Raw genomic sequence first — 14,876 nt, 5'->3', positions numbered from 1 at the left:
AGCCACTCAAGCAGCATATTCCGCAACAACAATCTGAACATTCGTCCTTCTCCCCACAGATAAGTGTAGTCTGCACCCCTCATCAAGGACTTCTTGGACAGTCTACAGGATAAATAGAAATCCCATTTGACAGCTGCGGTATATGTCCCTTCCTTGGGGATTCGGATACAACTGATGTTCCTCATCACCAATGAGAAATCTGAGGCACCCGTACCTGCTAAATATTCCCATATGTGGCACCTCCGGGCTTTCCAGTTCAAATATTGTGGCTTCAGAAATACATTCTACATATACATACAAACCTTGGGTTTCATTTCCACTCTGTGAGAGAAAGAGTTTGAGTCTCTAGAAAGGGCTGGAATGCGACTTTGCCTGAAAGGACCAGTGGCTACAGAACCCCAGAGCGTTACAGCAGCTGAGACTGGCTGAAACAGAAGGGTAAGTGCTAAATTAGATGACCACAGCTCAGCCCTGGGCCCTGCTTCTTGCTCTCTAAGTCCTGCTTAGACAAGGGACTTCGCTTCTTCCTGTCTTAGTTTCCTTAGCCGAAGAAAGAGTTTCCCTTCAAAAAGTAAAAACCTGATGGGGTGCGTGAACGCTTTTAGCACAGTGCCTAAGCAGGCACCAGCAGTCAGGACATGTGCCTTTTCTTACTGTGTGGTCAGCATTGCTGATGTGGTCGTGGAGAAGTTTGCCACTGCTGCCTCAGTCAATAAATGACAAAGGATTTACATTCAGGTCTGTCTTACACCCCGAGTCTCCACCCTTGAAAAACCACTGATTTCATGTCTTGTTACCAGGGAGAAAAAGAATGAATGAAATTAAAAGAGAATGAAATGAAATTAAAATGGGATCTTTTTTTTTTTTGCCATTGAATGTCCTTTATTTTTTTTTATTAATTACACTTTATTCATTTTGTATCCCCCCATAAGCCCCTCCCACCTCCCCTGCCGATCCCATCCTCCCTCCCCTTTCTGCATGCATGCCACTCCCCAAGTCCACTGATAGGGGAGGTTCTCCTCTTCTTTCTGATCTTAGTCTATCAGTTCTCATCAAATGTGGCTGCATTGTCCTCTACTGTGGCCTGGTAAGGCTGCTCCCCCCTCAGGGGGAAGTGATCAATGAGCAGGCCAATCAGATTATGTCAGAGGCAGTCCCTCTTCCCATTACTATGTAACCCACTTGGACACTGAACTGCCATGGGCTACACCTGTGCAGGGGTTCCAGGTCATCTCCACGAATAGTCCTTGGTTGGAGTATGAGTCTCTGGGAAGTTCCCTGTGTTCAAATTATCTTGTTCTATTGCTCTGCTTGTGGAGTTCCCGTTCCCTCCAGCTCTTACTATTTCCTACTTCTTACATAAAATTCCATTCACTCTGCCCATCAGTTGGCCATCAGGCTCAGCATCTGCTTTGACAGTCTATACTGCAGAAGCTTTCAGAGGCCCTCTGTGGCAGGTTTCAAGGTTGTTTCCTGTTTTCTTCTGGCTTTCAGAGGCCCTCTGTAGCGGGTTCCGAGGTTGTTTCCTATTTTCGTTTTCTTCTGATGTCCATCCTCTTTGCCTTTCAGGATGGGGATTGAACATTTTAGTTAGGGTCCTCTCTTTTGCTTAGTTTGTTTAGATATACAGCTTTTAGTGGGTTTATTCTATATTGTATGTTTATATGAGTGAGTATATACCATGAGTGTCTTTTTCCCTCCGTGTTTTTCTGGGATTGCAGAATATAGCCATTTCTTGAGGGCTCCGCTGTCAGCTTTCTTTTGACTCTTCCTCTGTGGATACATCTCAAAGGTGTGACAGTGAGAGGGCTGGTCTACGTGACTTCACCCTCAGAACCTAAACTCACTGGCGAGACAACCTGGTGTATACAGCAACCGACCACAAGAGACCCTGTCTCAAATGGAGCGGAAGGTGAGAACCCACACCCAGGGCTGCTCTCTGACTCCCCAACGTGTGCACACACACACACACACACACACACACGAACGTGCACATGCACACACCCAATAAGATAAAATTGATTTTATGTAATTATTATTTACAAAATTATTTTCCCCCAAATAGTTCACAGCTCTCGGCAGTGCATCTAAGAAATCTGAAGGGCCACCTGCCTCTAGAGGTGAATGGTGACATACACCCGTGTTAATTGGTGGCTTCTGGCTAGTTGTGTTACTTTTCTGTCTGTTTGCTGATCTGGTAACGTGGGGGAAAGATACGTTGAATATAGTTTGTGTGGACCAAATGATACGTCACTGGCTCAGGGCCCACATGTCACATCTTTGTATCTCCACTCCTGTGCATTGTCTCTGCAGCCTTTTCCAATCTCCCTCATTCTGAAACTTACTCAGACTTGCCAACATCTATTCCCTCACAGACTTCTTAGATATTCCAGGTATTCTCCAATTTGGCAAACACTCCGCAGATCATTTCTCTGTCGGTGCGGCGAGGCAGCTTATTACTAACCATTTATTTTAGGGAATTTTGGTATTTGTAGACCAGAGTCCAGGTTCCTTAGAGAAGGAACTCAAGCATAGGCCATCCCCGTCCACGTCAACTTTCCCAAGGTCCTACAAGTGTTTCTCTGTAGCATCACTTCCTGCAGTCTTTCTGTTCTTGCTGGTGTTATTCTGCAGTGTCTCACCATGTAGCCCAGGTTGCCCTCTCGCTCGCTCCCATCCTGCCCCAGGGATCACAGACACACACCGTTTCAGCCTCCTGTACTCAGGGAGTACAGACACATGTCATCGCATGTAGCCCCTGCTTGCATGTGTGCTCGTATGATCCATGCGACCCTTCTCTACATAGCAAGGGAGTGCTCGTTTATGCCATAAACTGAACACCTTCTGCTTAATCGCCCACGCTTCCTCACAGGAGTCTTCCTGAGAACAGAATACGGATTCCCTAATTTGTACTGAAGGACCATATGCCCCTATTCTGCCTCTTTCTCCATCTCCTCTCCTGCTACTCTGATCATCTCACTTGACCTACAATTGCCTTCTGTTGCCTCTAAATAGATGCGTTCGTCACCATAGAGGTGTTTATTTATCTCTTTATTTAGGGTGCATTGGTAACCTTCCAATCTATTCTTTCCTTAGCTTTACTTATCCCTTCCTTCAAGAGTGAGTTACTTGATAATCCTTAAACTTAGAGGGATCTGACAGTCACCTATATGTCTTGCTTTCTTTTCTTATGGATGTGTTTGTTGAGTCCATGATAGCTCTGACAAAACAACTGTCCACATGAGAAAAGGAACCCAGGTTAGGGGTTGATGCACAGTAAGTATTCAATGAACCCGGAGTGAATAAATTAGCCCAGGGGTCTCATTAGTGGTATATTAGTAACAAATTTAAGAGCATAAACTCTAAGTGAGAATTGTCAAGATTTTAACCTTACCTGTGCTTTCTAGGAGTCCCGGTTCCTTTTTTGATAGGTCGATTGCTATTGTTTGAACATAGAATGTTCTCCAAAGGCCTGTGCATTACAGGCTTGGTGCCAGTTTAGTGCCAATGGTAGATAGTGGAAACTGAAAAGTGGGGCTCAACGAGAAGTTCCAGGTTATGGGGCCTTCATAGGGGACTGTGATTCTTGTCTCTTCCCTTTCCCCGCTTTCATGTCACAGCCATAAACCAAGGCCCCAGCTATGAAGAATGGAGTGTTTTTGCTCTGCTCTGTACTCCTGACATGATGTGCCACCATGCCACAGGCCTAAAGACCATGGAGCCATTGTTTCTTCAGTTGATTGTCTTAGGTGTTTATTCTAGTGCCAGGGAGTTAATATGCTACATGTAATGATGACCACCTTGGAGGGTCCTTTAGGTCTCAGTGAAAGAACGAATAGGCATCAATATTCTGATGTCATTTTTATTTTTATCTGTTTCCATCAAGGCCTTATCACAATAAAAGCTCTTGCGGTCCTCTGTCCTATCCTTTAGTTCCATTGAATTATGAAGACAAGAAATCACAGTAGTGTTTCTGAGTTTCTCCTCCTGGGCCTCTCTGAACATCAGGAACAGCAACCTCTTCTCTTTGGCATCTTCTTGGTCATATACCTGGTCACCGCAGCAGGGAATATGCTCATCGTCCTGGCAATTGGCTCTGACCCACACCTCCACAGTCCCATGTACTTCTTCCTGGCCAACCTGTCCCTCACTGACCTGTGTTTATCATCTACCACCGTCCCCAGGATGCTCGTGAACATCCAAGCTCATAGGCACACCATCCCCTATGCTGGTTGCCTGTCTCAGATCTATTTCTTCCTGTGGTTCATCGGACAAGATGTTTTCCTCCTGGCAGTGATGGCTTATGACAGGCTTGTGGCCATATGCTATCCCCTTCGCTACACCTTGGTCATGAGTCCCAGATGTTGTATCCTGCTGGTGGCCATATCCCTATTCCTTGCCCATTCATATGCTCTAACCCATGCCATCCTCCTGGCTCGGTTATCCTTCTGCGTGGACAACGTCATTCCCCATTTCTTTTGTGAACTGCTTCCCCTGTTGAAGCTCTCTTGTTCCAATGCTTATGCCAACCAGTGTGTGCTGCTCTACTGGGGAGGGGCATTAACAGTCTTGATTCCTTTGCTAATCGTTGTTTCATATGTCCGCATTGTGGCCGCCATTGTGAGAATCCCATCGGCGAGTGGAAAGTGGAAGACCTTCTCCACCTGTGGGTCCCATCTCTCAGCGGTCTGCCTGTTCTATGTGTCTGCTATCGGAGTGTATTTCATTCCATCTGCCGCTGATTCGGCCACCAAGGACAGGATTGCAGCAGTGATGTACGCTGTGGTCACTCCTATGCTGAACCCATTCATCTATAGCCTGAGAAACAAAGACATGATGAGCGCCTTGAGAAGATTCCTGAGCAGATGCGCACTGTAACCTCCGCAAGGCTCATGGCATCCTTTGGGGGCATTCAGGAGAAATCAACCGATAGAATTCACTCGAAGCTGAAGTTCAAATCTTGGATCTTGTGCTTGCTGGCTTTCCAATCCAACTCAGACTTTAAAAAGTTCATTGAGCCATGATTCTCTCACTTAATAAAAGGTGACAACACAGTCTCTATTGTAAGTGTTTCTGATATTCATGTGTCTACACATACACATGTGTGTTTGCTTGCTCTACTTCATGTGCTTAGATATGCAGCAGCAGCAGCAGCAAAGACTCAGCATGTTCTTCTGGGGTTAATTTTTCTTCTTTTTCATTACACAAAAGAAAAAAACAGAGGCGCCTAGAGGTTAAACTATGCTTGTCTGAAATTATACAGGTAGTTAAAGGCAAAGTAGCAATACAAATACAATGATTACAGTACATCTAGACAGTCACGGTATCTACACGTTCCTCTCACTGTTCTTCTCTTGCCTCAAGCTATACGTATGCAGCAGTCTGATCAACCATGACTCTCAGTGCTCCCATGACTCTGTGACCGAGCAAAGCAGATACGAAGCTACATATTTGGTGTGTTTATAGATTCTCCAAGGGAATGCACCCGGTACTTGAGCATTGGGTCTCTAGTTAGCTATACGAGATAACTTATGAATTAATCCATACGGTCGAAGACGGGAGTTTCTTTTGTTGAATAATTCCTCAGCACAGTGTTAACAGTCTCCTTGGAGCTATTGTAAAACATAACTTGCTAAGTTTGTTACTGCATCTCCCCTTAGGGAACTCTACGAAAGGGTTTGCTGACAGCCTGTAGATGACACAGGAGAAGCTCTGGGCTTGCACTGCGTTCTACGTCGATTTCATCTCTACACAATTGTCAGGGTATTGAGAGCTCACAGATGAGCCCAAATCTGAAAATGGTATCTTAATATCCTCCATCATTCTGCTCCAATAGGACACAGTAAAATATACAATGGTCACCTCTGAATAAAACTGCTAATTTACAGCCTGAGAAATGAGGACATGAAATGAAACTGATTCTCTTTCCCTTAGGCCCTAGGGGTCTGGACTCCAGCTCAGAACCCCATTGATTATTGGTTTTTGAGGGCCCTGTTACTACAGTTTCCTGAACGTGAAATGCATTTGTTGCCATTTTTACACCTGATAAACACACTTACACCTCAGGATGGAGATGAGACAGGTGATAGCAGTAACCTCCAATAACCTTGGTGAAATTCAAATACCCTGAGCAGTTTTTTTCTATTCATTACCCAAATGGCTTTTATCATATTTGTCAGGTGCCCAGAAATGCTCATGTGCAAGGAGGTATATGCCTAGGAAATAAGCATTAAGGTCTGAGTTCTGTTTAGCTTAAGTTGTAGAAGAATCAAGAACGGTATCTCCAGAATAAGCTGTAAAGCGGCTGAGGAAGCTATCATTAGCCCAAGAGTGTAGGCTTCATTGTATCTGATAGAGAGAAACACAAATGTATATTCCAGTGCTTTATGTTAACCAGGCAATGACTGCTCCAAGGAGGAGGTTCAAGTCCTGTGTTCCCACATCAGCTTTGCCATCAATGAACTACATGATGGCTGCATAATCATTTAAAAACAATGAGCTCTGACTTCTGCATTTCTCTTTATGTTGTGTGAATGGGTGTTTTGCCTGCATTTTTGTCTGTTTACTCTATGCATGCCTGGTGCCCATGGAGGCGAGAAAAGGCCATTAGATCCCTTGGAATGAGGGTTACAGGTGTGTGGGCAATCATATGAATGCTGGGAATCAAAGCTGGGTCCCCTTGAGGAGCAGCCAGTGCTCTTCAACCCTGAGCCATCTCTCCAGGCTTGATTTCTGCATTTCTCTTAAGTGGTTGGTCTCCACAGCCCAGTTATAACAGCGTTTCGTGTTATAGTGAAAAGAAGTGAAGATTTGTACTTATAAACCAGAAATTAAGAGCCTTAAACACTCTTACATGATATGACTTCTTTCTTGTTCTCTCTCTCTCTCTAACCTGTAATACTAGAAACTAGGTGATACTATTATTCTCAATAAAGTGGCACATGGACTCACATTCCATTAAGTGCTCAACAAACATCCACAGAATCCAACTTTTTTTATCCAATCACTTTACATCCTAATACCAGCTCCCATCCCCCTCTTTCCCCAATCCCACTCTCATACCCTTTTCCCCATCCCTCCCTTCTACTTCTTTTCAGAGAAGGGAGGCCCCTAAGAGATCCCAACCTACCCTGGTACCTCAAGTCACAGCAGGACTAAGCACATCCTCTCCCACTAAGGCCAGACAAGGCAGCCCAGCTAAGGGAAGGGGATCCAAAGAAGGCAGAGTCAGAGACAGGCTCTACTCGCATTATTCGGGCACCCGCATGATGACCAAGCTGCACATCTGTTACATATGTGTAGGGGTCTAGGTCTGGCCCATGCGAACTCTCTGTGAGCTCCCATGGGCCCAGGTTAGTTTACTCTGTAGGACTTCTGGTAGTGTCCTTGACCCCTCCGAATCCCTCACTCCTTCCTCCCACTCTTCCACAAGACTTCTTGAGCTTGGCTTATTGTTTGGCTGAGGGTCTCTGCATCTGTTCCCACCAGCTGCTGGATGAAACCTCTCAGAAGACAGTTATGCTAGGCTCCTGTCTGCAAGCATAGCAGAGTGTCATTAATAGGGTGAGGGGTTGGCTCTCTCCCACGGGGTAGGTCTCAAGTTGGACCAGTCATTGGTTTGTCATTCCCTCCATCTCTGCTCCATCCTTATCCCTACATTTACTGGAGGCCCAAACCATACAATTAAAAAAAGAAAGCACCTTCAAAAAATGGTGCTGGTCTAACTGGATAGTTGCATGTAGAAGAATGCGAATAGATCCATATTTACCACCCTGTACAAAACTCAAGTCCAAGTGGATCAAAGACCTCAGCATAAAACCAGACACACTAAATCTATTAGAAGAGAAAGCAGGGAAAAGCCTTGAACTCATTGGCACAGGAGACAACTTCCTGAACAGATCAACAACAGCCCAGGCACTAAGATCAATAATTCATAAATGAGACCTCCTGAAACTGAGAAGATTTCGTAAGGCAAAGGACACTGTCAATAGGACAAAATAGCAGTCTACAGAATGGGAAAAGATCTTCATCAACTCTACAGCTGACAAAGGACTAATATCCAAAGTATATAAAGAACTTAAACATATATAAAGAAATTAAATACCAACAAACTAAATAAACCAATTAAAAATGGAGTACAGAGTAGTATTCCATTGTGTAAATGTACCACATTTTCTGTATCCATTTCTCAGTTGAGGGACATCTGGGTTGTTTCCAGGTTCTGGCTATTATGACTAAAGCTGCTATAAATATGGTTGAGCAAATGTCCTTGTTGTATACTTGAGCATATTTTGGATATATGCCTGGGAGTGGTATAGCTGGATCTTGAGGAAGCGCTATTCCTAATTTTCTGAGAAAGTACCAGATTGATTTCCAAAGTGGTTGTACAAGTTTACATCCCCCAAGTAATGGAGGAGGGTTCCCCTTTCTCCACATCCTCTCCAGCATGTGTTGTCACTTGAGTTTTTGATCTAAGCCATTGTGATGGGTATAAGGTGAAATCTCAGGGTCGTTTTGATTTGCATGATTTGCATTTCCCTGATCACTAAGGATGTTGAGCATTTCTTTAAGTGTTACTACTCAGCAATTAAAAACAAGGAAATCATGAAATTTGCAGGCAAAGTGTAGGATTTAGAAAAGATCATCCCGAGTGAGGTATCCCAGAAGCAGAAAAACACACATGTCATATACTCACTTATAAGTGGATATTAGACATATAACATAGGATAAACATACTAAAATCTGTACACCTAAAGAAGCTAAACAAGAAGGAGGACCCTGGGTAAGATGATCAATCCTCACTCAGAAAGACAAAAGGGATGGACTTTGGAAGAAGGAGAAAACAGAAAACAGGACAGGAGCCAACCACAGAGGGGCTCTGAAAGACTCTCCCCAGCAGGGTATCAAAGCAAATGCTGAGACTCATAACCAAATTTGGGCAGAGTGCAGGGAATCTTATGAAAGAAGAGGGAGATAGTAAGAACTGGAGCGGACTGGAGCTCCACAAGGACAGCAACAGAACCAAAAAATATGGGCAGAGGGGTGTTTTCTGAGACTGATACTACAACCAAGGACCATTCATGGATATAGCTTAGAACCCCTGCTCAGTTGTAGCCCATGGCAACTCAGTATCCAAGTGGGTTCCTTAGTAAGGAGAACAGGGACTGTCTCTGACATGAACTTAGTAGCTGGCTCTTTGATCACCTCCCCCTGAGGGGTGGGGCGCAGCCTTACCAGGCCACAGAGGAAGACAATGCAGCCATTCCTAATGAGACCTGATAGACTAGGGTCAGATGGAAGGGGAGGAGGATCTCCCTTATGAGTGGACTTGGAGAGCGGTATAGGAGGAGATGAGGGAGAAGGGTGAGATTGGGAGGCAATGAGGAAGGGGGCTACAGCTGGGATACAAAGTGAATAAACCTTAATTAATATAAAAATAAATTAAAAAAATGGATTACAGAGTTAAACCGAGAATTCTCAACAGAGGAATCTCTAATGGCTGAGAAGCACTTAAAGAAATGTTTGATGTTTTTAGTCATCAGAGAAATGCAAATCAAAATAACTCTGAGATTCTATCTTACATCTGTCCGGATCCAACTCTTGTGAGCTATTCATCTGAATAAATCTTTGAACTCCCTTCCCTCACCCCCAATCACTCACACTCTGAGACTCCTTTTCTTAAGAGTCTGCCCTGTTTCCAGTGTTCTCGGCTCAAGGTCAAGAATCTTTTAGGTAGTGACTTTCTTTACTATGTATTTTGTATGTTTCTGGTGCATAGACACAGAGAATCATCTGATGAGGATTTTACCAGTGATTACTCACTCCTCGATATTTGCTTCAGATTTGTCACCAAAAGTCCCCAGTGTAGGTAGAGCATTTTGCTACGTTAGGAGAAATGTTTCTTGAGCAGTCCACCTCTACGGTAACAATCGGAGGAAACTCAATAAAATACCAGCTATGCTAGTTGGCCCTTAATACTCCACTTCTGAATGATTGCTTCAGGCATGGTCAGCTCAGTTCCACCGTTTCTTCTTGAAAGCCAAACCTGCTTCCAGGGATCCTACAGGCTACTACATAACTTCAAGGACTATGCAGCCACCCACGCACCCCTGGAGCAGGGAGCCAGCTTTGACCCAGCTTTCTTCAGGTGTTGGCTAGAAAAGCACCTGGACACTCATATCAAGCTGTGCTCTGTGAGTCACACATTGTCACACTGTCGATAGTAAAGGAGTGGTTTGACCATCACTTGGACTTGTCTTGATTACTTATTAATATCAAGCCATTAGTAACTCAAGTGTGATACAGAAGTTTCCACCAGCACGCCCAACAATTCAAAATCACGGCTCCATCACTTAGACACTGGGTGGGTACAGAGGGAGTTGAATCTCTTTATTTACAATAAAGTGTTTATGACTTTATTTTTCTGAACCACTTAGGTTTGAGGGAAAACCGAAAGGTATAAGATATCTCACTGCCTGTATATCACCCGGAGTCCACACTTTAAATTAGAATTTACTCTTAGTGTTTGTTGTATATACTACAGGTATGGATGGATGTATTAAAGCACAAGCCCTCTCCCCCAGGGTAGTGGGGGTTATTTCTATTACCTTAAAAAGTTTTCTATGTTCCTTCTCTCGTCTACCCACAGCAGCTGGCAGTCATGAATGCTTTTACTACCTAAATAGTTTTGCCTCTTACAGGACGTCGTATAGTTGGACCCATACACATGCAATCATTTTAAACTGGCTTCCTTCACTCAGTACCATAATGCATGGTGTCTTGGTGTGCATTTAAGTCTTGGTAGCTCATTTGTTTTTAGAGCTCAATAAAACCCCACTGTGTGTCAGGAGACACTATTTACCCACTAGTCCAATAAGCTTCTACATTGTTTCCAAATCTGCTGCTTCTGCATAAGGCTGCTGTAAAACATGTGTGTGCAAGTTCTTTGTGGATAAAGTTCCAAACTTTTTCTATTTTCCTTGCAATTGTTTGTAGTTATTGTGTTAATTTTTTTCATACAATATGTTCTGATCATTTTTTTTCTTCTCCCTCAACTCCTCCAAGGTCCTGCCCTCCTCTCCACCAACCAATTTCATGGTTTTTTTTTTTTTTTCTTTTCAAAAAAAAAAAAAAAAAAAAAAAACCCTCAAACAAGCAACAAACAAACCAAACCAAACAAAAACCTCCAAAGACAGAAAGTAACAAAACACACACATACAAACAAACAAACAACAAGAGAAAAAAATAAAAATAAATAAAAAAAAACCAGAAACCATTTTGGCAAGCTATTCCTGGGCATAGGGCCTTCCTGGAGAAAACTGATTTTTTTCCTTCCCAGAAGGTATCAGTTGCAAATAGCTTCTTGATTAGGGGTGGTGAGACTTTAGATCTGTATCCCCTTCTCCATGCTAGGATTTTGTCTGGCTCAAATTTATGCAGGTCTTGTATGTGATGTCACTGTGTCTGAGTTCATAGGTTAATTAGTCCTGTGTGTCTGAAAAATGCTGTTTTTTACTTCGTTAGAAGACTGAAGGATTATAAAGTAAAAGTGTGTTTAATATGATACGTCTTTAAATATTATTCTTTGAGAATTTCACACAAGGTGGTTTTTTTATTATTTCTATAAGAGTTTTTATCACATTCCCGCCTCCCCCAATTCTTTTCCCCCTGCTCTAGTTACCCTACTTTGTGTTCTCTTTAAAAAAACAAAATCACATCCAATCTGTACTGCCATATATTCCAGAATGTGTGGCCCTCCACTGGGGGCATGGCAGGCTTAAAAATAAAACCCCCACAAACTCTCCCTCTCCCACAGCAGCTATGGATTGTTAACAGCCCCTCAGGTAGGGGTGGAACTTCATGCCTACCTCCCCTCTCCACGTTGGGCTTTTGTCTGGTTTGAGCTTGCTCGGGTCCCGTGCATTCTTTGTGAGTTGTGGGTCCATGTGTTTAGCTTCCTTGCCATGTCTGAAAGACACTGTTTCTGTGCAGCATTTTTTTTAAAAGATACTGTTAAGGCAACTTCTGAAGTAATTGTACCATGTTTCAAATCCCACCAGCAACGAATGAAGTGGCTGTTTCACATCCTCACCAGCATAAGACGCTGTCAGTGTTGTAGTCTTTGATCACCTTAACAATGGTGCTACGGAACCTCGCTGCAGTGTTTTAATGCGTGCTTCTCTGACAATGTGATGAACACTGTCTACTTAGATGTTTACTTCATCTGATGTCATAGGCATGGTCTTCATTGCTGCTTGTTTGCCTGATCATCCTTGCTAAAGCCTCACTTTGGTTTTGGCATGTAATTTTTAATCCGATTGTTTTGTTTCTTGTTTTGTATTTCTTGTTTTGGTTTTGTCTGTCTTTTATTTTGAAAGTGTACAACATCAAAACCTTACTGTACCTCTCCCCTCCACCCCTGTGCCCCTCACCACCTGTGGCAGTTTGGAAACTGACCCTAAGGTTATGAGAGCTGGTGAGCCATCCCTGTCCCTGTTCCTGTCTCTGGCTGTGGCTGTCAGGAGAGCAGGCCTTGTACCTTGTCTGAGCAGCACAGTAGAGCTGGCCCTGATGGAGAGAATGGAGGGAGAGCTGGCTTGAGGTGTTGGGGGTTGTTGCCTTCCTTCTCCCCCCTCTCCATCTGCAGTATCCAGGGGAGCTGACCCTGGGGTCATGAAAGCAGGAAAGCTAACTCTGCTCTTATTGGCCAAAGCACTTGGGAGAGAGGGCCCTGCACCTCTCCTAGGCAATACAGTGGAGCTGGCCCTGATGGAGAAGGCACTGAGGGTGTGAGAGAGGGAGAGCTGTCAGCATTCAGGAAAGTGGTTTTTGAACCTTGACTGGGAAGCACAATGGAGCTGCCTCTAGGGATGGGTGAGTGTACACTGGCCCTGAGGGCATGAGAGTGGGGAGAGCTGCCCCTGCCTCCTGCTGATGGCGGCCTCGGCCTCACGGAAGCAGTGCTGGAGAGCTCATCCTGGTGGAGTGAATAAGGGAGAGCAGGCAGGATGACCAATTTGGCTACCTACCACCCAGGCCCAGATCCAGGGCTCTGAATTGGCCCACCCCAAATCTACACCATCTTCAAATGGTTAGCATCAGTGAAAGGGCCAGTCTTGCTGATCCAAAGCTGCAGGATCGCTGTGACACTGAACAACAGGATAACTGGGAGGGATGCTGGTGAGGAGCCAATATGATGGTGTCACAGAAGTCAGAGATCTCGAACAAGACCTGACTCACTGCAATGACCATTTGCAAGAGAAGATGTGTGGCCAGAGGGATATACTGTGGGACACACTGGGACATACTGCAGATTCCACGATGAGATGTTTTCTCTGCTTTGGGTTTGTTATTGCTGTTGCTGCTGTTTGCTTGCAGTTTATATTTTGGGGGAGGTTGCAAGGGTGAAAGGTGGATATGAGGAGACAAGCAGGACTGGGGTACATGATGTGAAACTCACAATGAATCAAAGAAAGACTCAAAGAAAGACAAGAAATAAATATTAAAATCCTTAACTCTTTTTCCTTACGAATGAATTAAAATACCAACAGATACTCCAAAGATATTCTGTGCATGCTTCACCTCAGCCCATTTGTATCCATCAGTTTCACGTAATTGACCTTAAAAGGGTCCATAATCGGTGCAATAACTGATTTGAATTTTCTCATACAGTGCTTGAACTGAAAGAAGGAACGAGCATCTGTTTTGTTCCAGTGAGTAGGTATTTTCATTTGGTTTCCCAGAAGTACATACAGTAAAGCGCCATTAAGCTTTTTATGCTTTAAAATTATTCTTTAAAACCCTTTCTTTTGTTTCCCCACTAGGTGCTAGAATTTGTGTAGCATTTCCTGAAGTCACCTAAAGGCAGCTGGTGATGAGAGAAGAAAGAAATGGCATGGAAAGCCTCTTCCAAGGTCAACCTGAGTTTTGTGTGTATAATTCCAACACACAAAGTGTGGCGGGACATGGAGGCAGGAGGATAGAAGTTCAAAGTCATTCTCAACTACAAAGCAAGTTGAAGGCCAGCTTGGGCAACAGGAATGTAGCTCTACTTTTATCAAGTGTACTTGTGCAGCATATTGTACACAAAACTACCTATAAAAGAATATTCATTGTAGCAGTCTCTTCATAGATAGAGAAATAACAATAAGAGACATGAATAAGGAAACAGTTATTATTTCCATGTAAATAATATCCTATGAATTATCTTAAAAATAATAAGCTGGGCCTGACTTTGCCACAGGATAGCTACAATTCACATATGAGAAAAAGAAAGCTCCATAAGTAAGATTCCTTTTAAAATACCCATTTTTACGTGTATCTGTGTCTACCTGAGTCTACCACATGTATGCAGTAGCCTAGGGAAGTCATAGAAACAAATCAGATTCCCTGGAACTGGAGTTACAGATGGTTGTGAGCCACCACGTGGGTTCGGGGAACCGATCCTTGGTCCTCTGCAAGAGCAGCAAGTGCTCTTAACTACTGAGCCGTTCCTCCAGCCCCGAGGTTTCATTTTTATGAACTTGCACATGTTCACTTGTGCCTAGAGAAATGTCTAAAGTGGAATCTCTCAGACACGAGCAGTGACTCATTAACCCTGGGGTGAATACAGATGGTAGAAAGACTCACTTTTTTCTTGATGCATGTTTTACTATTAATTCTTTTCCTAAAATGTGTTTGTTACTTATGTGCGAGCAAAACAAGAGGCTGCCTCTCAAAGGACTGCCAGGAAGGGAGGCACCTAACCCTGCTTTGGCCATACCTGAGCTTCTGTGGGTTTCCTCTTCAGGGCTCCTGGGACCAAGCCACCACAACAGTAACTTTACAAACACTGCCTTATTGGTCCCACTCCCCAGAGAAAGCAGCAAGTCTGGACA

The 14,876-nt window shown here is 43.8% G+C and overlaps 1 protein-coding gene across 1 annotated transcript; it reads left to right on the top strand.

The window, feature by feature from the left end:
* Window positions 1-3,945: 3,945 nt before the first annotated feature.
* Window positions 3,946-4,878, top strand: LOC129671111 (olfactory receptor 1361-like). The gene has a single exon (XM_055599733.1). The coding sequence runs from the start codon at window positions 3,946-3,948 to the stop codon at window positions 4,876-4,878; it is 933 nt and encodes a 310-aa protein (XP_055455708.1).
* Window positions 4,879-14,876: the final 9,998 nt, after the last annotated feature.

This window comes from Psammomys obesus, unplaced genomic scaffold (assembly GCF_907164565.1).
Source record: "Psammomys obesus unplaced genomic scaffold, mPsaObe1.curated_primary_1811, whole genome shotgun sequence".
Lineage (NCBI taxonomy): Eukaryota > Metazoa > Chordata > Mammalia > Rodentia > Muridae > Psammomys > Psammomys obesus.
Note: the sequence above shows the minus strand (reverse complement) of the source record. Positions and strands in the feature narration are given on the sequence as shown.

What these genes read in the sequence shown, in the direction of transcription:
- LOC129671111 (XM_055599733.1), top strand. Translation starts at nt 3,946, where the DNA reads ATGAAGACAAGAAATCACAGTAGTGTTTCTGAGTTTCTCCTCCTGGGC.